The sequence below is a fragment of the Piliocolobus tephrosceles genome, chromosome 21 (assembly GCF_002776525.5).
Source record: "Piliocolobus tephrosceles isolate RC106 chromosome 21, ASM277652v3, whole genome shotgun sequence".
Taxonomy (NCBI): domain Eukaryota; kingdom Metazoa; phylum Chordata; class Mammalia; order Primates; family Cercopithecidae; genus Piliocolobus; species Piliocolobus tephrosceles.
The window spans coordinates 10,024,968-10,051,281 of record NC_045454.1 but is presented as its reverse complement, the minus strand read 5'-3'; the positions used below and the strand labels follow the sequence as shown (position 1 = coordinate 10,051,281).

At 44.3% G+C, this 26,314-nt stretch overlaps 1 protein-coding gene across 2 annotated transcripts; it reads left to right on the top strand.

Moving 5' to 3' along the window:
* The first annotated feature begins 1,448 nt into the window (after positions 1-1,448).
* Positions 1,449-25,499, top strand: ELSPBP1 (epididymal sperm binding protein 1). Of its 2 annotated transcripts, XM_023182650.2 has the most exons (7): positions 1,449-1,624; positions 9,598-9,684; positions 16,845-16,982; positions 18,347-18,493; positions 21,020-21,178; positions 23,636-23,800; positions 25,307-25,499. In XM_023182650.2, exons 2-6 carry the CDS (start codon positions 9,615-9,617, stop codon positions 23,791-23,793), a joined length of 672 nt encoding a protein of 223 aa, XP_023038418.1. In that variant the 5' UTR covers positions 1,449-1,624; positions 9,598-9,614; the 3' UTR covers positions 23,794-23,800; positions 25,307-25,499. The 2 variants fall into 2 exon arrangements, with proteins under 2 accessions (XP_023038418.1, XP_023038419.1); XM_023182651.1 differs by lacking the exon at positions 1,449-1,624 and having other exon boundaries at positions 9,602-9,684; positions 23,636-23,806; positions 25,310-25,493.
* Positions 25,500-26,314: the final 815 nt, after the last annotated feature.

Below are 26,314 nucleotides of genomic sequence, written 5' to 3'. Positions count from 1 at the left end.
AAACAGAAAGAGAGACACTGAACAAAACCCAAAGACAGAGAAAGAGCTTCAAAGAGGAAGGAAAAGGAGGCAAGGACAGAGGGAGAAAGAGAAAGGGGAATGGAGAGATGGTGAAAGAGAGACTGAGGAAGAGTGACAGGGAGGGCCAGAGAGACAGCCAGTGAAAAGAGGTGAAGGCAGAGACAGACAGAGAAGTCAGGGCAGAGGAGGCTGCCATGTGAGAAACCCCCAGCCTGTGAGCCTCTTATTCTGAAAACACCCAAGCCTGGGACGTGAGGATGCAGCACCAAAGAATCAATAAAACAAAGAGCCCCAGACACACTGGGTCAAGCCCTACTCTCCCCAACAATTTGCTGTATGAGGTTCAGTAAGTCCCTAAGCCTAGCTGTGCCTCAATTCCCTTATCTGTAAAACAAAGGAGTCATACTAGGGTCAGCCGTAACACGTGGCCAACTCTGAAAGATCCCAAGAGAAGGCTTGTGGACTTCTTCACAAAATCCCAGGATGGTGGAGAATCATTTAAAAATGATGGCCTGTACTCCCAGCACTTTGCGGGGTTGAGGTAGGTGGATCACCTGAGCCCAAGGGTTCAAGACCAGCTTGGCCAACATGGTGAAACCCTGTCTCTATTAGAAATACAAACATTAGCTGGGCGTGGTGGTGGGCGCCTGTAATCCCAGCTACTCAGGTGGCTGAGGCAGGAGAATCACTTGAACCTAGGAGGCGGAGGTGACAGTGAGCCAAGATCACGGCTTTGTACTCCAGCCTGGATGACAGAGTGAGACTCTGTTTCAAAAATAAGAATAAAATAAAAATAAAATAAAATAAAATAAAATAAAATAAAATAAAATAAAATAAAATGACGTATTTCAGAAGGCTAGTTTCAATTATCCCATGCTTGCCTTTTCACTAGAAAATTCTAGAGCTTGATCGGGCACAGTGGCTCATGCCTATAATCCCAGCACTTTGGGAGGCCAAGGCGGGCAAATCACCTGAAGACGGGAGTTCGAGACCAGCCTGACCAACATGGAGAAACCCAGTCTCTACTAAAAGTGCAAAATTAGCTGGGCGTGGTGGCACATGCCTGTAATCCCAGCTACTCGGGAGGTTGAAGCAGGAGAAAGGCTTGAACCCGGGAGGCAGAGGTTGTGGTGAGCCAAGATCGTACCATTGCACTCTGGGCAACAGAGCAAGATTCTGTCTCAAAAAGAAAAAGAAAAGAAAAGAAAATTCTAGGGTTCTCTTTCATTGTTCAGCCGAAACCTCTCCAGCAATTCATAGCTGAATTTCTGGGAACATTCCCTCCTCTGTTCATTAATATTCTTGTCTCTGACCCCAGCCCCCGCAAGGCCCCGTCCATGTACACTTGACTGAATTTTATGGGCTTCGTGGATATGCATGGGCTTATCTCGAGGCATCATAAATTAACCATAGCTGATCTCATCCAAACTGTCTTCAGACACTAACCACTGATAAAGAACGCTCCTTTGAGAAACTGCCATTGTGTCCTACAGACAGGCTGGAGCCAAAGCCGTTCAACCAATCCCCAGACAATCCAGAGCTCTTAGGAGCAGAACCTTAGAGACCGTGGAGAGAGCTAGGGCCCAGAAGAACTCTCTCAAAGGTACATTTTGACCTGGAAACTTGGGAGGGTGTGAGAAGTGGGGTCTTGGAGCCCCCCTAGTAAGAAAGGAAAGTCTAGAGCATCATGGTGCACTAGAAATATAATGTGAGCCACATAAATCATTGTTTAAGTTTTATAGCAGAAGCACTTTAAAAAAGTAAGAACAAATAAGTGCAAATTATTTAAATATTATGTTTTGTGGAACCCATGGATATGTAAATGATTATCATTTCAACACATAATAAATACAAATTAATGAATACAAATGAATACAAATTAATTATTGAATACAAATTAATGAATAATTGCATAAATTGTATACATTGAAAATTGTATAAATTGTATAATGAATACATTGAAAAAATTAATGAATACAAATGAATACAAATTAATGAAATACTTTACATTTTTTTCCTATACTTTGTCTTCAGAATCAATAAGTATTTTACACTTACAACATAGAACAATTTGAACTTTCCCATTTCAAATGCTCAAGAACCAGAAGCAGCTGGTGGCTGCCATATTGGTTCTGGAAGGGGAAAGTCAGAGAAAGTAGGGAAACGGGTCTTGTAGGTGAGATCTTTTCTCTGTTAATAAACTAAAGAAATGGGTTAAACCAGATTATGTCAATGATGTAATGCTAAGGAAGGTTGCCTGAATCCCAAATTTAGGGGAGAAACTGAAAAAAAGGGAACAAGTTACCTGTTAAGAGATTGGGTGAATTACTTATGAAATTCTTGGTAGTGGATTAAAATCTTCATGGTTCTATCAATTTTTGCACCATTTCTTCAAGGTAAGGCTTACTCTCCCTATTTTAGGAAAAAGAAAGTTGAGATTCAAAAAGAGCTTACTGAGATCCTGTTGCTTCTCACTCCAAAGGCAGCCTAATATGTAATAGAAGAGGTGTGTGTGTGCGCTTAGAGGTGGAGGGAAGGCTTACACTGAAGTTTTGTTTCAGATCTGGGATCATTTGCTGCTGAGAAGCAGAAGGACTCATTATTTTGTTTTTGTTGTTGTTGTTGTTGTTGTTTTTTAAGACGGAGTCTCACTCTGTCGCCCAGGCTGGAGTGCAGTGGCCGGATCTCTGCAAGCTCCGCCTCCCGGGTTTACGCCATTCTCCTGCCTCAGCCTCCCGAGTAGCTGGGACTACAGGCGCCCGCCACCATGCCTGGCTAGTTTTTTGTATTTTTTTTTAGTAGAGACGGGGTTTCACCGGGTTAGCCAGGATGGTCTCGATCTCCTGACCTCGTGATCCGCCCGTCTCGGCCTCCCAAAGTGCTGGGATTACAGGCTTGAGCCACCGCGCCCGGCCAGGACTCATTATTTTGAAGCTACACTATACTCCAGTGACTTTACAGCCCCATGTGTGCCTGTAATTATCACAATGGCTTCTATAGTTGAGATTTTATTTCCATTAAACAGATAGGAATATTGACTCGGAGTTCAGAGAGGCGAAATGACCTTCCCAAGGCCACCCAGTTGAAACATAGGAGAGTAGGATTTGAATCCTGGTTGATCGGGTGCTATTATCTTCTCACTGCTCCACTGTGAAATTGTTTTGGCTTAAGAGAACCAGAGGGCAGAGGCTGTGGGCTAAGCTACCTCTTGGGCACCCTATCAGTGCCTTAATAATACCAGTTGTAGCTGCCGTTATTTTCCATGTTCAGCGGTAAATATTGGTGCCAATATCTTATCTCTAGCTGTTTGAAGACAGCTATCATATCTGGTTCCTCTTGGTACCCACCACATTTCCTCATAGGTGACAGGATTCTTGAATACTCATTGGATGGGTGGTGGACTGATGGAAGATTAAAGAATGAAGGGAAGGATGGGTGGATAGAAGAATGGATGAATGGTGAGAGAATGGATGGATGGAAGGATGGATGAGGAGTGGATGAATAAATCGAAGGATGGATGAAAGGATTTATCTCTGATTTTTGAGGGCAGAAATCATGTGTGGTTCCTCTTGGTACTTGACACAGTTTCTTGTGGATGGTGGGGTTCTTAAATACTTGTTGGATGAATGACTGATGGATGGATAATAAGAGGACAGATTGAATGAATAATGAATAAATAGAAGGATAAATGAATGGATAGATGAGTGGATAGATGGCTGGTGAAAGATGGACAGAAGGATAGGAGAATTGATCCATGGATGGAAGAATTGGTGGAAGGATGAATGGGTGGATGAATTGATGGGTGGATGAATGGATGATGGAAGAAGATAGATGAAAAGATGGATAGATGGAGGAATGGATGGAAGAATGGTGGAAGGATACATGGGTGGATGGATGGATGATGAAAGAAGGGTTGGTAAAAGGATGGTTGATGGATGGACGGATGGATAAGGGAATATTAACAATGCAGAGTATCATTAAGCAGGGAAAATATTTCTCAGAAGGTAATATTTTCAGGAAAGTTTGAAAGCCAATAAATAACAGAAGTAAAAGAAGAGAATTAGAACATTCTCAAAATGTTTGCTTAATTAATTTATTACTGCAGATCTAGCATGGTGAATGAATGTTATCATCATCATCATCATCAATGGCCAACATTTACTGTGAATTATCTCTATAGCACACATTGTCTTAAGCATTTTGTATCTTTCATCTAATTTAATCCTCCCAACAACTCTATGAAGCAGATCTGGCTATTAGCATCCCCATTTTATAGAAGGGTAAGCTGTGAAGTACCTTATTAAATGTCACTCTGCTAGGTACCAGTGAAATATCCACACAGGTTTTTAATTACTGGAATGCCAGCGGAATTAGAATGCCAACATCAGGAGGCCCCTGGCACCATGCTTTGCTCTATAGATGTTCAGTAAATTTGGTAAGTCAATAACTACCCCATAAAATTAATCCATTCCTAAGACAGCCATCTCATTGTCGTAGATTTTTCATTTTTTGATTTTAACGTGCCTCCTATTGCTTTACCCAGGATGTTCTATCTTTTTTAAAACATTTTAACTCTGCATGTTTTCGTGTGAGCATATGTGCATGCATATACCTGTATATGTGCACATATGATGTGTGTATATTATGTATACATATATACACATCTATAATGTAAACAGGCGTGTGCATGTATATATATATACACATTATGTATGTGCACAGATATACATGTATAATTACTATTTTTAAAATGTATTGATACACAATAATTGTATATAGCTATTGAGATACATGTGATTTGTTTTGTTTTTCCTTATTTATTTATTTAATAGACATGGGGATCTCATTATGTTGTCCAGGCTGGTCTCAAACTCCTGGTCTCAAGTAATCCTCCCACCTCAGCCTCCCAAAGTGCTGGGATTACAGGTGTGAGCCACTGATGTGATATTTTGATACATGTGTATAGTGTGTAATGATCAAATCAGGGTATTTAGGAAATCCATGACTTCCAACATTTATCATTTCTTTGTGTTGGGAAAATTGCAACTCTTATTTTCTTGATATGTACATAATTAAATTGTTTTTAATGATGTAAGTCACACATCTGTGATACAAACTTAAATGGAAAGAAGTCTCTTATTTGCCCCGGTTCCCACTTCCAGAGGTGATTGATACCAGTGGCTTCTCACAGGCCCGCTCAGGAAAACGCTCTGTGCACGTATGTGCATGGGGAACACAGATGCAGTGTCTTGCTGAGAACTACAAGGCTCTAAGTGACTTAGGTTTGCGAGTGTCACCATCTTTTCGTTCCTCTGCACTTATCCCAAAATTGGTAGTCAGCAGCTTCCAGTAAAATCTTAGGGATGGCCTGAGCGCGGTGGCTCATGCCTGTAATCCCAGCACTCGGGAGGCTGAGGCAGGAGAATTGCTTGAACCAGGGAGGCGGAGGTTGCAGTGAGCTAAGATTGTGCCACTGCACTCCAGCTTGGGATGCAGAGCAAGACTTCATCTCAAAAAAAAAAAAAAAAAAAAAAAAAAATCTAACGTGTATGCTGTCTCCATAAGTAGTAATGAAAATATCTGGCTTATATGCCCCCTCTGACATTTACACAGTGCTTTCCAGCATCTGCTGAATGTATAAGATCCCAAGGTGGAGTTTATTCTCCCTCATTTGATGATTGGAAAAACTACCCCCACATTTGCCTGTGGTTTGACTCCAAAGCCACAAGAATCCTTTATCCGACCAGCCAAGAAACAGTGGCAAGTGGCAGGATGCTGGTCCCAACAACCCCAGGGCTCAGGACAGAAGGTTCTCCAAGCATCTGAACCTGCCAGTGCCCAAGGCGTAACTTGGTCCTCACCTGGATGTTCCAGACGTGGGTGTCTGGCTATTAGGGCTTGTTCTCCAGTTGAATAATTATTTTGAACAGCCCTAAAATATTTTCTATTAATATCCATAACTTGGTCTGTGCAGAGTCATTAACGTTCCAGACCATCTGTTGCTACCAATTCTTCGAATTTGCACAAAACTCTTTATTGCACAAGGAAGCAAGCCATGTAAATAGCTGGGGATGGAGGGATCATCCTGGGCAAAGAGAAGAACGAGTGCCAACGCCTTAGGTGGCCTCTGCAGGAAACAACTAAAAGGCAGACAGAGGGAGGAGAAGGAAGATAAGAAATGAGCTTTGAGGGAAGGCATGGTATGGACTATGGATTGTATTCAAAAGGTGATGGAGGATTTTGAATTAATAAATGCCACTCCTCCTCACTTTTTTTTTTTTTTGAGACAGAGTCTTGCTCCGTCACCCAGGCTGGCGTGCAACGGTGCAATTTTGGCTCACTGCAACCTCCACCTCCTGGGTTCAAGTGATTCTCCTGCCTCAGCCTGCCGAGTAGCTGGGACTACAGGCACCTGCCACCACGCCCAGTTAATTTTTTTTTTTTTTTTTTTTTGTATTTTTATTAGAGATGGGGTTTCGCCATGTTGGCCAGGCTGGTCTCAAACTCCTGACCTCAAGCGATCCACCCATCTCGGCTTCCCAAAATGCTCGGATTACAGGCGTGAGCCACTGTGCCTGGTCCACACCTCCTCACTTTAATCCCTTTCCGTGGCTTCTGGTTGCTTCTATTCTATTCTATTCTATATATTTTTTTGAGACAGAGTCTTGCTCTGTTGCCTAGGCTGGAGTGCAGTGGTATGATCTTGGCTCACAGCAACCTCTGCCTCCTGGGTTCAAGCGATTCTCATGGCTCAGCATCCGGGTAGCTGGAATTACAGGCACGCACCACCATGCGGAGGGAATTTTTGTATTTTTAGTAGAGATGAGATTTTACCATGTTGACCAGGCTGGTCTTGAACTCCTGACCTCAGGTGATCTGCCTGCCTTGGCCTCCTAAGGTGCTGGGATTACAGGCATGAGCCACTGCACCTGGCCTTCAGGTTGCATTTAGAATCTGAGGGAGAGGCCAGGCACGGTGGCTCAAGCCTGTAATCCCAGCACTTTGGGAGGCCGAGACGGGTGGATCACGAGGTCAGGAGATTGAGACCATCCTGGCTAACATGGTGAAACCCCTGTCTCTAATAAAAATGCAAAAAACTAGCTGGGCGACATGGCGGGCGCCTGTAGTCCCAGCTACTTGGGAGACTGCGGCAGGAAAATGGCATAAACTCGGGAGGAGGAGTTTGCAGTGAGCTGAGATTGGGCCATTGCACTCCAGCCTGGGCGACAGAGCGAGACTCCATCTCAAAAAAAAAAAAAAAGAATCTGAGGGAGGCTGTACAGGGTCCGGTCCCACCCACCTCACCATGCATCTCTGTGACCTTGCTCCTCCTCACTTTTTGTAGAGACGAGGTGTCACTGTGTGGCCCAGGCTGGTCTCAAACTCCTAAGCTTAAGCCATCCTCCTGCTCAGCTTCCCAAAACACTGGGATTATAGGTATGAGCCACTGTGCCCAGCCTGGGCCCTAGCCGTGTGGGTCCCACTTGCTCCTTGAGCACATCTAGCTTTTTTCATCTCAGGCCCTTTCCACATTGGGTTCTCTGGCCTGGATGCATCCCCCACCCGCATACCTCCAGCTCCTCTCACGTCTCCCTCCTCCATCTGTTCCTCCAGGTGTCAGCTTCCCTGTCATTTCTCAGAGGACCCTCCCCTGACCTCTCAATCAAAAGTGACCTTGTCCTAGTTATTCCTGAGACTCGTCCACAGCAATGATCACAGCAAATAGTTGTATTTGTTTCTGGTTTCTTCACCTTGCGTCTCTCTCCTTGGTAGACTCTAAGCCCCACGAAGGCAGGGACTATGCCTGCTTTATCCACTGCTGCATACTCACCGTGTAGCCCTGGCCCCACATCTTGTAAATGCTCAATAAATACACATTTCTGAGTGGATGCATAAAGCAGGCATCAGAAAAGAGCCCGTACTGGGCACAGTGGCTCATGCCTGTCATCCCAGTGCTTTGGGAGGCTGAGCAGGAGGACGGCTTGGGCTCAGGAGTCTGAGACCAGCCTGGGCAACATAGTGAGACCTCATCTCTACAAACAACAATAATAGTTTAAAAATTAACTAGGTGTGGTGATGCATGCCTGTAGTCCCAGCTACTAGGGAGGCTGAGGTGGGAGCATCACTTGAGCTGGGAGATGGAGGCTGTAGTGAGTCATGATGGCACCACTGCACTGCAGCCTGGGTGACAGAGCAAGACCCTGTGTCAAAAAAAAGAAAAAGAGAAAAAGAGCTCAGCCTTGTAGAGGAGAGAGGCTGGAGGCTGCATATCCGTGAGGGGACAGGACAACAGTTGAATAGTTGAGAAGAGAGATGAGAAAGACCTTCCTTTAGTCTGTAATGGCAGAGGCAGGAAAAGCGGATAGATTCGAGAGCTTCAGAAAAGTGGAGCCAACTGACTGATAGAACACAGCAAGAGACAGAGACAGCAGATCTACACTGGGGTCTACAACCCAGGTGGTTGGAAAGAACATAGTGTAATTAAATGAAGTAACATGGGGGAAGGATAACATATTTTGGGCTGTATCTCAGAAGCCAAAGCTTGGAATTTGAGATGTTTGAAGGACGTCTAGGTGGACATGTCTGGGAGCCAGTTGAGAATACAGTTCCGGCTCTCAGAAGTGAAATAATATTATATGAACAATACCATTTTGGTTAATATTTATGAGTTCTTAGCACATGTCTGGTCCTATGTTAAGCCTAGAGGCAGCATTGTACATTAGTTAAGAGCTCAATTTCTCTGAACCGAGTCAGATTATTGGGGTTCACCTGCAAGCTCCCCAACTTACATGATCTGTAACCCTCAACAAGGTGCTTAAGCTTACTGTGTGCCCCATCTGTGCGTATCTGGGGCGGTAATGGTACCTACCATGCTGGGCTACTTCCTATCTGGATTATAGTGAATTTAGAATGGTGTACAGCACTCAATGAGTTTTATTTGTTTTTTGTTTTGCTTTGTGCTTTGAGACAGAGCCTTGCTGTGTCACCCACGCTGGAGTGCAGTGGTGCAATCATAGTGCACTGCAGCCTCGACCTCCTGGGCTCCAGTGATCCTCCCACCTCAGCCTCCTGAGTAGCTGGGACTACAGGCACGCACCACCATACAAGTCTAATTTTTAAAAATTTTTGTAGAGAGGAGGTCTCACTATGTTGTCCAGGCTGATCTCAAACTCCTGGCCTCAAGCAATCCTCCCATCTTGACCTCCCAAATCTGTTATATTTTTATGATTGTCATTAATCGTCATAACAAGGGTGAGTGGTAGGCAGGATTAGTATCCAGCCTCCTGAACAGCTGGGACCACAGGCATACACCACCATACCTGGCTAATTTAAATGAAAATTTTGTAGAGATGAGGTCTCCCTATGTTGCCCAGGCTGGTCTTGAACTTCTGGCTTTAAGCAATCCTCTGCCTTGGTCTCCCGAAGTGCTGAGATTACAGGTGTGAGCCACTATGCCTGGTCTATTTTTTAAATTACTGTGGATAGAAAGAAAAATGGCATGTATGACGTCAAATCTAGGAGCTAGTGGGAAACGGAACTGTGGGATGAAAATTTTTGTCTTCTTTCATTCCAGAGAGAAGAGGGCAGCCAAGATGACCCGATGGTCCAGTTACCTGTTGGGATGGACGACCTTCCTTCTCTGTTCCTATAAGTCAAGCGGAGGTGAGGACACTCAAAACGATGGGGGAGGATTTAGAAACTGGACTGGAATGAATGGGGCAAAGCAAAGATTCCTGGAACCAAGTAGGAGATGGCTTAGCAAAAATCTCAGAAGAGGCTGGGTGCAGTGGCTCACAGCTGTAATCTCAGCACTTTGGGAGACTGAAGTGGCAGATCACTTGAGGTCAGGAGTTCCAGAGCAGCCTGGCCAACATGATGAAAAGCTGTCCCTACTAAAAATACAAAAATTATCCAGGCATTGTGGTAGGTGACTGTAATCCCAGCTACTCAGGAGGCTGAGGCAGGAGAATCACTTGAACCCAGGAGGTGGAGGTTGCAATGAGCCGAGATCGCGCCACTGTACTCCAGCCTGGGTGACAAGAGTAAAACTCCGTCTCAAAAAAAAAAAAAGTCTCAGAAGACCTGGGGTTTGGACCTTGGATCTGCCACTTCTTTTGTCTGTACATTTGGTCAAGCAGCATAACCTCTCTGAAGTCAGTTTCCAGACTAAAGGAAAAATAATGGCATTTATCTCATGGGGTTATTTTGAAGATTAAATAAAATAATGGGCACCAGAATCTTTCATAATGCTTAGCACATGGAGGGAGGAAAATGTTTATTAAAAGGCAGGTTATATGATCCCAATGAACTGAACCCTCAGACCCCAACCTGGACACCCTGATTAAATATTAATGTATCTCAGAATCTAAACTAATCACTAAAACACTGCAGGTAAGCACAGAAACAGAACAAGAGGAGACCTTGCTTACAGGTCATTCACTCAAGCCTTGGTGAGTCATTCATCACAATTAGAATCCTTTTCTGCCTGGCAAATCATTCCTCTGGATAAGGCTCAGGAACCATTTACATATTGATGCACCTTGTTCCCACATTCTTTATTCCAGAGATTCCTAACTTGGGGTCACTGAGTGAGGATTAGAGTATATGAAAACTTGAATTTGCATTTTTAAAAAAATGTGTGTATTTATCAGGGTAGTGAGAATAGCTATTGTAAGAAGCAAACTCCAAACTATCAGCAGGTTAATACGATAACATTTTTTTTCTTGGTTCTGCAAAGTGCCAGAAGGGTGCATCCGGTCAGGAAACAATGCTCCACATGGTCATTCAGGGATCAAAGCTTCTTCCGTCCTGGGGCCCCACCATCCCCTAGGGTTTCAGAATCTGCTGAGGTGTCTTTGCTTTTAGCTCATAGACAAGGATCAAGAGAGTCTGGAGGATCTCGGAGGAGAGGGTTTTTTGTTTTTGTTTGTTTCCTTTTGGCCAGGACAGGAAGTGACATTCATCACTTTCTCCTACTTCCACTGGCTAGAACTGATATGGCTCTTAGCTGCAAGCAAGTCTGGGAGATGCAGTGTAGCAGTGCATTTGGGAGGAAAGTGAAACTGATTTTGATGAACACACAGCCATCTCAACCATAAGGGCAAATGAATATTCCCCCAGAGAGAAATTGTGGGTTCTCAAAGAACTGACAAATTCCTAAAAGGTTAGGAACTCACAGTTTATTCAGACAAGGAACAATGTACTTGATGGGGTATCCACTTTTCTAGTTATAATCTCAGTTTTGTCATGCCTCCCTGAGACCACACCCGCATACTTGTGGTGAAACTCAGTATTCCAAGTTCCCTTTGCGTGTATTTACAGACAGATTTATTCGTAATACACTTACTGAGTGATCTTTAAGTTCCAGGCATTGTGTTATGGATCAGAAGTGCAGAAATAAACAAAACCTAGACCCTCCACTCAGAGAGTTCACAGTAATTGGGAGTTATAGACACGTAAATGAATTATTTTTAAAAAATTGGCAACTGCATTCATTTATAGTGATTGACTCTGAGTATTATAAGTGTGAGGAAGAGTATTGACCCAGACTGAACCAAATCTTCATGGATGAATAGCAGGGACTAAAGCTGGGAAGAGGGGAAAGACATTCGTGGCAGGGTGAAGGGCAGGAGCAAAATCCCAAAGACGAGAAAGAACATGGAGTAAGCTCAAGGGAATGTTAATCAGGGAGTGAGAACAGGCAGGTCAGCAGGGTCTGGATTATGGAGGATTGTAACTCAGTTAAGAAGATTAGGCCATCTGCTGGATTACTTTGCAGATGGCTAATAGTATTCATTATGCACTGATTCTTACTAACAACTCCCAAAGATAACCTTAATTCCACCTACAGTGGCATCTGCCCTCCCCCTCAACACAGTATCCTATATACTCAGTGGTGTTTGTGATTGAGGCAAAGCATTGATAACGACAATGATGATGGTGATGATGACAATGATAATGATGAGGATGATGATGATGATGATATGACAATGATGATGACAACGATGACGATAATGATGACAATAATCGTGACAATGATGATGATGGTGACAATGACGATGACGACGATGATGATAATGATGATGACAATGTGATGATGATGTGATGAGGAGGAGAATAATGATTATAATAACGATGATGATGACAATGACAATAATGAGGTTGATGATAATGACACTGACATGATGATGACAATGATGATGATGACAATGACAATGATCATCATCACATGATAATGACAATAATGGGGTTGATGATAATGACACTGACTGATGATGATGACAATGGTGATCATCATCACATGATAATGACAATAATGAAGTTGATTATGATGACAATGATGATGATGATGATATGATGACAATGATAATGAGATTAATGATGGTGACAACGACTGATGATGATTATGACAATGACGATGATGATCATTATTATGATGGCAATGATGTGATGAGGAGGAGAATAATGATGATTATATAATGATGGCAATGATGACAATGACAATAATGACGTTGATGATAATGGCACTGACTGATGATGATGACAATGATGATGACAGTGACGATGATCATCACATGATAATGACAATAATGAGGTTGATTATGATGACAATGATGATGATGATAATGATAATGATGTGATGAGGAGGAGAATAATGATGATTATAATAACAGTGATGACAATGGTGATGACAATGACAATAATGATGATAATGACACTGATAATGATGATGATAATGACGATGATGACAATGACGATGATCATCACATGATAATGACAATAATGAGGTTGATTATGATGACAATGATGATAATGATGATCATCATGATGACAATGACAATAATGAGATTAATGATGGTGACAATGATGATGATGATCATGAAAATGACAATGATCATTATGATGATGGCAATGACAATAGTGTGGAGAAGGATGATGATGATGGTGATGGTAATGATGATGATGAAAATGATGATCATAACTAATATTTGTTAAGCAGTAGCCATGTTCCTGGTACTCTTGTAAGCACTTTCCTGATTTAAACTGGTTTATGTTTCACAAAAATAAATACCAAACAGTTCTGAGAAACAGAGGTGAAAAATGCAATGATATTTAAGTACTCCTAATTGCATCACCCCGTTGGTGCGGCTCAGAGATGGAAGTCTGTCTTCTCCACATTCTCCCAATCCATCCCTTGTCCCCATAATGACCTGTGTCAGGTTATACAGAACAAGAATCTGATCCACAACAAGGGCTGTGGTTACCATGTTACAGACCTTGAAGACAGACACCATGTCTTGTCCATCTATTAGGAGAGGACTAACTATTGTAGCAACATCCAAATGTCAGTGGCTTGACTCAACAGAGGTTCATGTTAAACTCATCCTACAGTCCAATGTGGATGTTCAGTGGGAAAACTTTTTGTTGTAATCCAGAGAACAAGATCCTCTAGTTTGTGGCTCCACTGTCCCCCAGGCCCTCAGTATTCTCTGCTCAGTCCTCAGAGTTTCTCAGCCTTGGCACTATTGCTGTCTGTGGCCGGATAGCTTTGTTCTGGGGAGCTGTCCTGTGCATTGTAGGATGTTTAGCAATATCCCTAGCCTCTATCTGGCAGATGTCAGTAGCAGCCACTGGCTCCTTTCCCCTATAAGTTGTAACAACCAAAAATGTCTCTAAACCTTGGCTAATGCTCCCAGGAGGTCATAATTGCTCCTCCTTCTCTATTAAGAACTGCTGCTCTAGATTCAGCTGGTTGGCAGAGGAAGAAAATAGCATGGAGGATTGTTTGGGACTTTTTAAAGCCAGGAAATGGTGAGCATAATTTCCACCCATAATCCATTGCACACACACACAAATCACCCACTGGAGTATCTCACTCATAGTATTCTATCATTATATCTTTGAGGGAGGGAAGGAAGGAGGCAAATAAACGAGATTAGAGCAAGGAGGGAAGCTGTGACTCTGAACTAGCAGATGAGTAAGTTGAGCTCTCATCCCAGTTCCGCTCAAAAAAAGCGATCAACTTTCATTAGTCCTTATTGTACGCGGGTTTTCACGTGATGAGGAATCTGGGATAGAATAGCATTTCTTTCTTTTAAAAAATTTACACATCGGCCGGGCGCGGTGGCTCAAGCCTGTAATCCCAGCACTTTGGGAGGCCGAGATGGGCGGATCACGAGGTCAGGAGATCGAGACCATCCTGGCTAACACGGTGAAACCCCGTCTCTACTAAAAAATACAAAAAACTAGCCGGGCGATGTGGCGGGCGCCTGTAGTCCCAGCTACTCGGGAGGCTGAGGCAGGAGAATGGCATAAACCCGGGAGGCGGAGCTTGCAGTGAGCTGAGATCCGGCCACTGCACTCCAGCCCCGGCGACAAAGCGAGACTCCGTCTCAAAAAAAAAAAAAAAAAAAAAAAATTTACACATCAAAATTCTGCAGAACACCATTTTTGTTTCGGTTTTTTGTTTTGTTTTGTTTTCAGTCAGGATCTCACTCTGTCACCCAGGCTGGAGTGCAGAGATGCAATCATGGCTCACTGTGGCTTCAACCTCTCAGGCACAAAGGATCTTTCTCCCTCAGCCTCCCAAGTAGCTGGGATTACAGGGCACACTACCATGCCTGGCTAATACTGCTTGTTTTTTGTAGAGATGGGGTTTCACTTTGTTGCCCAAGCTGGTGAACTCCTGGCTAGAAGTGATCCGCCCACCTCTGCCTCCCAAAGTGCTGGGATTACAGGCATGGGTCATCGTGCCTGGCCAAGAACAGCATTTCTTGATATATTTCAGGGACCATTAGTCTCTAGTGCTATTGAATTGTGAGGGGAAAAAAAAAAGGACAACTCAATATACTGTATACCTCAATTCTCATTTTCATATTAACTTTTCTGATGAGTCCTTCATTAAAGAAACCTGTTTAACTTTGTTTCACATGGCATTTTCCAAACGTATTTTATTCTTTCTGTTGTTTCTTGAGCAAGTAACTATTCTAGGTTCTGTGGATACACTGCACAAAAAAACAAAGTTCCTGTACTCATCGAGAAGAATAAGGACATCAAAAGTTGTCCCCTCAATATTTGCCACATCTGGGGGCCACCAGTACTATTATTTGCTCAACATTTTTCTTTAAATTTGCTCACTTATCTTCACTTTAAAAAAATTCATTTTAAGAGTTTGGTTAACATCAGTATTATAATATAAAAAAGCACTACCACTTTCCATAAATAGGAAATATGACCAAAAATAAATACTGTACTATGAAAACAAAATCTCACTATTAAATTCTGCTAGACTATTGTCCGAATAAAGCTTTAAGCCTGAGTGCTGCCCTCTCTCTCTCTCTTTTGTTCTTGTTAAAATGAGAGATTATTAAATATTAGAGATGCGGTAGTGAAATACTAGTATTAAATTGAAGCTTTCTCTTTTGCGTAAGCAGAAGGACTAAAAGGACCACTGGAAAATGATTTTTTTTTCCAGTCTCTATTTCAAAATTATTTAATGTGTGTCCCTACATAACCTAATGTGGTCTTGTGATCCACCAAACATTATTTTGTATAACGTTATTGGCCTCCAATTTTATACTCTGAGCAACAGTAGTCTCAGGGAACAACATACCTTGGTTGTCTGGGTTGTGTATGGAACTCTTCCCCAGTGCTCCTGGTTCCATCATGAACTGGATACTCCCTGACATGTCATTAGGAAGTTAGATGCTAAGCCTAGGTGTGTAGCCTTCAGGCCCCCATGAGAACTGTCTCAGCCCATTTGGGTTGCCATAACAAAATACCACAGGCCAGGCATGTGGCTCACGCCTATAATCCCAGCACTGTGGGAGGCCAAGGCGGGAGGATCACCTGAGATTAGTCTCTACTGCTATTGAATTGTGAAAAAAAAAAAAGAAGGACAACTCAATATATTGTATACATCAATTCTCATTTTCATATTAACTTTTCTGATGAGTCCTTCATTAAAGAAATCTGTTTAACTTTGTTTCACGTGGCGTTTTCCAAACGTATTTTATTCTTTCTGTTGTTTCTTGAGCAAGTAACTATTCTAGGTTCTGTGGATACCCTGCACAAAAAACAAAGTTCCTGTACTCATCGAGAAGAATAAAGACATCACAAGTTGTCCCCTCAATATTTGCCACATCTGGGTGCCACAAGTACTATTCAAGACCAGCCTGGCCAACATGGCGAAACCTCATCTCTACTAAAAATACAAAAATTAGTCAGGTGTGGTGGCGGGCACCTGTAATCCCAGTTACTCTAGAGGCTGAGGTGGGAGAATCACTTGAACTCAGGAGGTGGAGGTTGCAGTGAGCTGAGACCAGACCACTGCACTCCAGCCTGGGTGACAGAGTAAGACTTCATCTCAAAAAATAAAAAATAAAATAAAAAAAGTAAATAAAACAAAATTTAAAAAGTACCATTGGCTGAGTAGCTTATAACCAATATAAATTTCTATCTCCCAGTTCTGGAGGCTGAGAAGTCCAAGGGCAAGGCACCAGCAGTTTCAGTTGCTGATGAGGGCCTGCTTCCTGGTTCACAGATAGTGCCTTCTTGCTGTATCCTCACATCGTAGAAGGGGCTAGCTACCTCTCTGGGGTCTCTTGTAAGGGCTCTTATCCCAATCATGAAGGCTCTGCCCATACGACCTAATCACCTTCCAAATGCGCCTCGTACCATGACCGTGGGGGTTAGGATTTTAACATATGAATTTGGCAGGAGGACACAGACATTCAGGTGAAAGCAAGAGCCAAACCAAGACTCATCCTTTGCTAATTCATTGTGATTCTTCCCCACTCCTGTTTTCTCCTTCTGCCCTTCAGGGATGCACGAGGAATGTGTCTTTCCTTTCACCTACAAGGGATCTGTTTACTTCACTTGCACCAAAATTCATAGCTTATCCCCTTGGTGTGCCACCAGAGCGGTGTACAATGGCCAATGGAAGTACTGCCAGAGTGAAGGTGAGCAGTATCATGTTGTCCCTGGCCAGTGGCCTTTGACTAGGGTGGATCACAAAAGAGAATGTGTGACTGTCTATGACATAATCACACTTTTGCAGACAAATTATAATACATATGCATGCATAAAAAAAGCTCTGGGATGCCAGACACTGAATGCTAATAATGGGTAATTATGTTAATAACGGTAGTGTTAAAAATGGTGCTCTCCGGATGAGGGTCTTGTGATACTGTAAGACTAGTTGACCCAATAGAACCATCCCATCTTTATGTCTTTCTTAATGTTCTAAGTAAATAAGGAAAAAAGAAACAAAATGTAAGAAAAGGGATTTGAAGTTGGGCGAGGTGGCTCATGCCTATAATCCCAGCAAAACTTAACTACTAATAGCCTACTGTTGATGAGACGGCTTACCAGTAACATAAACTGTCAATTAACACAGATGTTGTACGTCTTATGTATTATATACCGTATTCTCATAATAAACTAGAGAAAATAAAATGTTATTAAGAAAATTGTTAAAAGCAAGAAATACATTTGCTATCCATTAAGTGGGAATGGATCAGCATAAAGGTCACTAGCATCATCTTCACATTGAGTAGGAGGAGGAAGAGGAAGGGTTGGTCTCACCACCTTGGGATGATAGAGGCAGAAATGATGGAGGAGGTGGAAGGGGAGGCAGGAGAGGCAGACACATTTAATAGAACTTTTTTTGAAAAACACCCACACCCGCTGTGTGCAGTGTCTCACACCTGTAATCCCAGCAATTTGGGAGGCCAAGGCGGGTGGATCACCCGAGGTCAGGAATTCGAGAGCAGCCTGGCCAACATGGCGACACTCCATCTCTATTAAAAATTAGAAAAAAATAGCTGGGTGTGGGTGGCAGGCACCTGTAATCCCAGCTACTCGGGAGGCTGAGGCGGGAGAATTGCTTGAACCCGAGAGGCAGAGGTTGCAGTGAGCCAAGATCTCGCCATTGCACTCTAGCCTGGGCAACAGAGCGAGACTCTTTCTCAAAAAAAGAAAGAAAGAAAGAGAGAGAGAGAGACAGAAAGAAAGAAAGGAAGGAAGGAAGGAAGGAAGGAAGGAAGGAAGGAAGGAAGGAAGGAAGGAAGGAGAAAGAAAGGAAGAAAGGAAGGAAGAAAGGAAGAAAGGAAGAAACTCACATATAAGTGGACCCAAGTTCAAACTCGTGTTGTTCAAGAATCAGATGAATATGGCATAGGCAAATGCTTGATGAAATAATGCATAAAGTCTCTTCTGAACCTTATGTCTGTCCTGTCCTGTGATGGTTGATTGATGATTAAATGACTCTGTCCTGTGAATGACTAGAGGAAGTCGAGCCACTCACGAACTCTGTTCCTAACAGATTACCCACGCTGTATCTTCCCTTTCATCTATCGAGGAAAGGCCTATAACAGCTGCATCTCCCAGGGCAGCTTCTTAGGCAGTCTGTGGTGCTCAGTCACCTCCGTCTTCGATGAGAAACAGCAGTGGAAATTCTGTGAAACGAATGGTGAGCCCCTGTAGCAGGGATGTGTGGTGGGAGGGAGAGTGGACAGCAAGGATCATCTTGAGGGGAGGCCGGGCAAGGTAGAGACCAAAGCACCAAGGGGGAAGTACTTACAGGAGCTAAGTGTCTGCTCAGAGAGTTCACTATGACAACTGCAGACAGGGGTATCCTGAGGCCATTTGCCCAGTCCCCAATCCAGCATGAAAAGACACGTGTCCTGAGAACTGAAACAATGAGCTGAAGTCCTGATATTGGCTTCTAGTATTTCTGTTTCTAGAACTGACAATAGTGAGATTCACCCATTGACAGATCCAACCTGCCCTTTCTTTCTTTTCTTTTCCTTCTTTTTTCTTTTCCTTCCTTTCTTTCTCTTTCTTTTTCTTTCTTTCTATTTCTCTTTCTTCCTCTCTTTCTTTTTCTTCTTTCTTTCTTTCTTTCTTTCTTTCTTTCTTTCTTTCTTTCTTTCTTTCTTTCTTTCTTTCTTTCTTTCTTTCTTTCTTTCTTTCTTTTTTCTTTCTTTCTTTTTCTTCCTCTTCCTCCTCTCTCTGTCTCTCTCTCCCCCTTCCTTCCTTCCTTCTTTTTTTTTTTCAGGGTCTTGCTTTGTCACTCAGGCTGGAGTGCACTGGTGTGATCGCGGGTCACTGCAACCTCCGCCTCCCAAGTTCAAATGATTCTCCTGCCTCAGTCTCCTGAGTAGCTGAGACTGCAGGTGCCCGCCACCACACCCAGCTAATTTTTGTATTTTTACTAGGGACGGGGTTTCATCATGTTGGTCAGGCTGGTCTTGAACTCCTGGCCTCAGGTGGCCCACCCACCTCCGCCTCCCAAAATGCTAGGATTACAGGCATGAGCCACCGTGCAGGGCCCCGACCTGCATTTCAATGCAGCCTAGCATCTTATTAAGTCTACACACAATCCCAGGTGAATAGTGACCAAAATGCATTCAATGCCCTCTACCTACTACACTGATCCAACAGATTTGCATACAATATCCTGAATCTTTCTATAGCAGCTCTATGAGCTACTATTCTCCACCACCCATTCAGTAAATGGTCCCAGTATAATTGAGCACTTCCCAGGGTCACAGTCCTAGGCTATATTAGAATTAGAACTTGAGTTCTAGTCCGTGTGGTTCCAAAGCCCATGCCCTCTCCTTTTTTTTTTTTTTTTTTTTTGAGACGGAGTCTCGCTCTGTCACCCAGGCTGGAGTGCAGTGGTGCGATCTCAGCTCACTGCAAGCTCCACCTCCCGGGTTTAAGCCATTCTCCTGCCTCAGCCTTCGGAATAGTTGAGACTATAAGCGCCCGCCACCTCGCCCGGCTAGTTTTTTGTATTTTTAGTAAGAGATGGGGTTTTACCGTGTTAGCCAGGATGGTCTCGATCTCCTGACCTTGTGATCCGCCCGTCTCGGCCTCCCAAAGTGCTGGGATTACAGGCTTGAGCCACCGCGCCCGGCCGACCTCTCCTTAAGCACTGTTGCTTCCATAGAGACAAAAATCCATGAAGGCACTTATTCCTAGGCATGCTTATTCTTGCATAAAAATCTTAATTCTGTTCTTCCCTTAGCACTCAACAAACCTTAATTCTCTCTAAACCTTAATTTTATTCTAGTCCTAATCATCCACCATTTGTGTTCTTTACTATAAACCAACATTAACCTTAACTCTCACTATAGCAGGCAGGGTGTGGTGGCCCACGCCTGTAATCCCAGCACTGTGGGAGGCCGAGGCAGGTGAATCACCTGAGGTCAGGAGTTCAAGACCTGCCTGGCCAACATGGCGAAACCCCTTCTCTAATAAAAGTACAAAAATTAGCGAAGCATGGTGGCACATGCCTGTAATCTCCAGGCAGGAGAATCTCTTGAACCCAGGAAGCAGATGTTGTGGTGAGCCGAGACGGTACCACTGCACTCCAGCCTGGGTGACAGAGCGAAACTCCGTCTAAAAAAATAAAAAATAACGTCTCGAAGTGGGAAGGGAAAACTCAGCATATTGATGGGCTCTTGGGGTCTCGTCTAAGGTGGGTGTCTCAGTGGGGGATGTGATTAGGATTGTGTAAGGATCATGATGTAATAGTTAGGGTTGGTGGTCACAGCAAAGTGAAATGACAACGACGGGGTTTCAAAGAGTCTGGAAGAGTAAACAGTGTTTTGACACAATCTACTGAAAAAGTTAGACGGTCTGATATTTATGTAAATAGCTTTTCTGGAGGCTTCTGGAATGAATCATAAGGCTATTTGCAACTCTTATCTTCCTGGACAAGAATTTCCTAGCTTAATAGCGTCAAGGTGATGGTGACCGCAGAACCGTGAAGTCACATTAATGGAGACAGTAAGCTGTGTGCGAGTTGATAATTTTGGTTCTCACTTATCCATAACATCCAGATAATAACGTCATCCAGAAGTTGCTTGGAGAATCCAAGGCTATGTTGCCTTTCATGGGATAAAGCGTGGCACAGTTTTTGTGTCATAAATGGAAGGTCTTTTCATCTCCTCTTCTTGACCCGTAACCTTTCTATAATCATTTTCAGAGTATGGGGGAAATTCTCTCAGCAAGCCCTGCATCTTCCCCTCCATCTACAGAAATACTGTGGTCTCCGATTGCCTGGAGGATGCAAGCAACAAGCTCTGGTGCCCGACCACAGAGAACATGGATAAGGATGGAAAGTGGAGTTTCTGTGCCGACACCAGTAATCTGGGGATGGGGGTTGGGTGGATGTGGGTGGATTCTTTTATTCGTCTGCTCAACAAACACCTACTGAAACCCCACTGTGAACCGGGCACTGAGTTGGGCTCGGAGGATCTGGTGATGAATCAGGCAGACAGAGTTCTGGCCTCGTGAATAACGTCAATGGTGTGATATGCCACAGGCTTTGAAATCCAAGAAAAAGGTGCCAAAATGAAATACTCAAAATGTTAAACACCTAACCGTGATGCAAATACAGAGTAAACACATGCTAAGGCTTTTAAAAACCCTAGCGTGAGCCAGGCATGGTGGCTCATGTTGTAATCCCAGAACATTGGGAGGCTGAGATGGCAGGATCACTTGAGGCCAGGAGTTCAAGACCAGGCTGGTCACATAGTGAGACGCTGTCTCTACAAACAAAACAAAACAAAACAAAACAAAAATAAATAAATAAATAGCCAAGTGTGGTAGCATGTGCCTGTAGTCCCAGGTACTTAGCAGGCTGAGGCGGGAGGATCACTTGAGCCTGGGAGGTTGAGGCTGCAGTGAGCTATGATCATAGCTCTGCGCTCCAGCCTGGGTGACCGAGTGAGACCTTGCCTCTAAAATAAATAAATAAGCAAACAGACAGTGAAATCACCCGACAAAAGGCTCACACATTTGGAAAACATACTAGACTGCTGAAGTGTACCTGTTCACAGCAGGAGAGCTGAAATGAGCCGGAAGAGCATCCCCTTGTTCCCCTCGGCTGGGAACATGTGTGTCGGGAGACTTAGACTTCCTCTCTCTGTGTGTGTCCACAAATGGCCACAGAAGCATCACGAGTGTCGATTTTGTGAGTGATAAAGTTTAGCACATAGACGCATTTGCACCTGTGGAATCGTGAGAGATGAGCACGCTGGAATTGGTCCTTTGAGACAAATCCTCTATCCGCCAGGTCCTCCTGGTGACCAACGTTCTCCTTCTCCCTCCTTCCTCCAGGGCCCTCTGTGCTTCCACTCTGCCCTTCTTCCCTATTCCAGTGTCCTGCCCTATCTTCCAGCCTTTCTCAAGTCCTACCCTCTGATAGCGTCTGAGAAAAGAAAATACCCAAGACCCAGTGGAAAGGAAAGGGAAGTCCTCGGGCAAAGAGAACTATAAGGAGTTATAGGTCTGCACCACTCCAGGCAAGGGGTCAGGCGAATAGCTGTGGGTGGGGGTGTGTGTCGTTCCAACAACTCGAGAATTTCCTAAATAAAATAAATTATTTCTCAGCTGGTCATGGGAGAAGATGTGACAGCAAAAATTGAGACCCATTTACCCTCTGTTGCCTCAAGCTGCTGTGGATAGAGGCTTCCAGTTCGTATTATTTATGGGGTCATCTTTTGTGAGGACGTCATTTATATCCTCATCTTTCACGGATTCCACAGGTGCAAATGTGCCTACTGGCTAAACTTTGTCACTCACGAAATCGATAGTCGTGATGCTTCTGCAGTCATCTGTGGACACACAAAGTTTGAGTTTGAGTTTCCCAACACACATGTTCTCACCCGAGGGCAGTAAGGGCATGTTATTTCGGCTCATTTCAGCTCTTGTAACTGTGAACACAAATTCTTCTTTTGCTTAGGTTTGGGTCAGCATTCTGAGCAGTGCCCAGGCAACACCTTCCCAGGCAACACTTCTGAGCAGTGCCCAGGCAACCCTTCCTGTGCAGGGTTTACCCAGATTTTAGTTTTCAGTTTTTTTTAAATTTTATTTTTACTTTTTTAATTTTGTTTTATTTTATTTTATTTTTGAGATGGAATCTCACTCTGTCACCCAGGCTGGAGTGCAGTGGTGCGATCTCGGCTCACTGCAGCCTGTGCCTCCCAGGTTCAAGCGATTATTCTGCCTCAGCCTCCTGAGTAGCTGGGATTACAGGCGCCTGCCACCACACCCAGCTATTTTTTTGTATTTCTTTTCTTTTAGTAGAGATGGGGTTTCACCATGTTGGCCAGGCTGTTCTCAAATGCCTGACCTCAAGTCATCTGCCCACGTTGGCCTCCCAGAGTGTTGGAATTACAGGCATGAGCCACCACAGCCAACTGCTTTTTACATTTTAAAGACAGGGTCTCCATCTGTCACCCAGGCTGTAGTGCAGTGGTGCAGTTGTGGCTCAATGCAGCCTCAACCTCCCAGGCTTGAGCAATCCTCCCACCTCAACCTCCTGAGTAGCCGGGACTACAGGCACACACCTCCATGCCCAACTAATTTTTTAAGAAACTTTTTGTAGAGATGGGGTTTCACTATGTTGCCCAGGCTGGTCTTGAACTCCTGGCTTCACGTGATCCTCCTGGTTCAGTCTCCCCACATGCTGGGATTAAAGGCAGGAACCATCACACTCAGTCCCAGTTTGAAATCCAGGGTGGGTCTGAAGCCCACACCTCTATGACAGTGTGAAGCCTGGGGAGTAACCTTCGTCTTATCCACTTCTGCTTCCTAGGAATTTCCGCATTGGTCCCCGGCTTTCCTTGCCACTTTCCATTCAACTATAAAAACAAGAATTATTTTAACTGCACTAACAAAGGATCAAAGGAGAATCTCGTGTGGTGTGCAACTTCTTACAACTACGACCAGGACCACACCTGGGTGTACTGCTGATGCTGAGGTGAGAGCAGGGACCAACAGTGGTCATTTCACTGATGCAGAGGTGAGACAGGTGCACACCTGGTGCGTCACTGATGTGAAGGCGAGATCTGCTTTTTCCAGCATGTCTAATTAGCTGAGATTCCCAGCAATTTGCGCTCTGTTGCCAAAGATAAGGTGGAACTGGGGAAGACTGGAACAACTGCCCAGATTAGAAGGATGAAAGAAATTAGGATTTCTCCCACAAGCAGGAGAGCAGAGGGGAGACTGGCACTTTTTGAGAACCAGAAAGGTATCATTCCAAGTTTCAAGTCTGCGAGGCTTTGGCTGTGGACAATTAGGAAAGTGAAACTTCTCAAAATGGAGTGTGGTATGAAAAAAACAATCCAGAAAAGGAGATAACTAACAAGCCGTGATGACTCATACCTATAATCCTAATGCTTTGGGAGGCCAAGGCAGGAGGATCAGTTGAGGCCTGGAGCTTGAAACCACCCTGGGCAATGTAGCAAGACCCTATCTCTACAAAAGAAAACAAAAAAAATTAGTTGGGTGTGGTAGCACACACCTGTAGTCCCAGCTACTCAGGAGGCTCACTGCAGCCTCCACCTCTTGGGTTCAAGCAATTCTCCCACCTCAGCCTCCCGAGTAGCTGGGATTACAGGGGTGCACCACCACGCCTGTTTTTTTTTTTTTTTTTTTTTTTTTAGTAGAGATGGAGTTTCACCATGTTGGCTAGGCTGGTCTCGAACTCCAGACCTCAGGCGATCCACTCAGCCACCCAAAGTGCTGGGATTACAGGCGTGGGTCACCGTGCCTGGCCTATCCCTCCTTTTCTTCTCGTCTTTTCCTTCTGGCTCTCCACCAAGGCCAGCATCAGTGTTCTCCAGCCTAGAGAAATGCCCTTTAAATCTCCCACATGGATCAACGGACCTCACTACTCTGTGACTTCTGGAATCTAAAATAAAGAGAAGCCCTTTCATCAGATGTGTAGACAGAACACCATCCCTCCTCCCTTTGGGGTAGAAAACCCTGGTGGTTCTAGCAATGTCTGTCCTTACGATGCACGTGGCTTATGGATGACACTAAATTAGTGGACCCTTCCTGAATTCTGCCTTGGCAATGAAAATCATCTTCCCGGAATAGAGGAGAGGGAAAGAGGGGGTTTGGAACTCTGGGCACCATCTTAACAGGGTAGACATTAAAAAACACCCACAGAGGACTTCAGTCTGTGGCTAGGACTAGGAACAGTGTCCAGCCTCTGACTTCTGTCCATCACAGCAGAACTAGCTCTTTGCCGATCCCCTTCCCCTTACCATAGAGGTGAAGTCGAGGGGCTGATTGTTCCTTGACCTTGTTCCTATGAGCCCAGCAGAGGTTGGGGGAATGTCTGATTCTTCTCAGCTCAGCTGCTTCCACCAGCTTCCGACTAAGTCTGGAAAACCAATACAAAGTCATTTTTAATTCACCTTCCCCTTTGAGCCAATGCCTACTTATTCATTACATTCAGATCTTTGCTTCTATTTTCAAGCAGAGGAGAACCATCTTCAGAGGAGGACGGCCATATTGAGGCTGAGCACGGATTCGTCTTCCTCATTGCCTTTTCAAGCTTAAATAACCACCTTTAGAAATACCCTCTGCACTACCTGGTTCGATCAGCTGGTCCTTTGTGAAGAACGTAGAGAGAATGCAGCATAACCACCAATAAAGGAGACTTGATTTAACCCTGAGATCTGCCTTCTCTGCTTCCTAAGATGAGAGCGATGGTGAATGTGTGGGGAAGGAATGGTTGGTGGCCAGGCTGTCGAGTCTCACGGTGTGGAGAGGTCAGATTCTCAGGCCAGAGACCTCTAGGAGTCGTTACAGCCTGCTCTGTCTTCTGGGGGAAATCAGATTTGGGTGGGGTGTTTGTAGGTACTTACTAAATTATTAATAAATTAATTAGGAAGTAAGCAGAGGGTAGAAAATTCACCGCAAGACTGCCTCAATCATTCCTCCCCTGTGCCCATGGCAGATATCAAGAACTGATTACAGAATCTGATTCCCTCTCAGTCCAGATGGAAACTCACATTGTTGTTCTCGTACTTTCTTCTTCTTCCTTTCACTCTTCTCCTTCTCCATTTCCTTTTCCCTTCCTCTTCCTTCTCCTCCTCCTCCATCTTCTCCTCCTCCCTCTCCTTCTCCTCCTTATCCTCCTCCCTCTCTTCGTCTCTCTTATCCTCCCCCCTCCTCCTCCTCCCCCCTCTCCTCCTTCTACCCCCTCTCCTCCTCCTTCTCCTCCTTCCTCTTCTCCTCCTCCCTCTTCTCCTCCATCTCCTCCTCCTTCTTATTCTCCTTTCTCCTCCTCCTCCTCCTCCTCACTACTCTCCTCCCTCTTCTCCTCCTCCCTCTCTTCCTTCTCCTCCTCCCTTTTCTTTCTCTTCTCCTCCTACCTCTCCTTCTTCTCCTCCTCCCTCTCCTCCTCCCTCTTCTCCTTCTTCTCCTCCTCCCTCTCCTCCTCTCTCTTCTCCTTCTTCTCCTCCCTCTCCTCCTCCCTCTT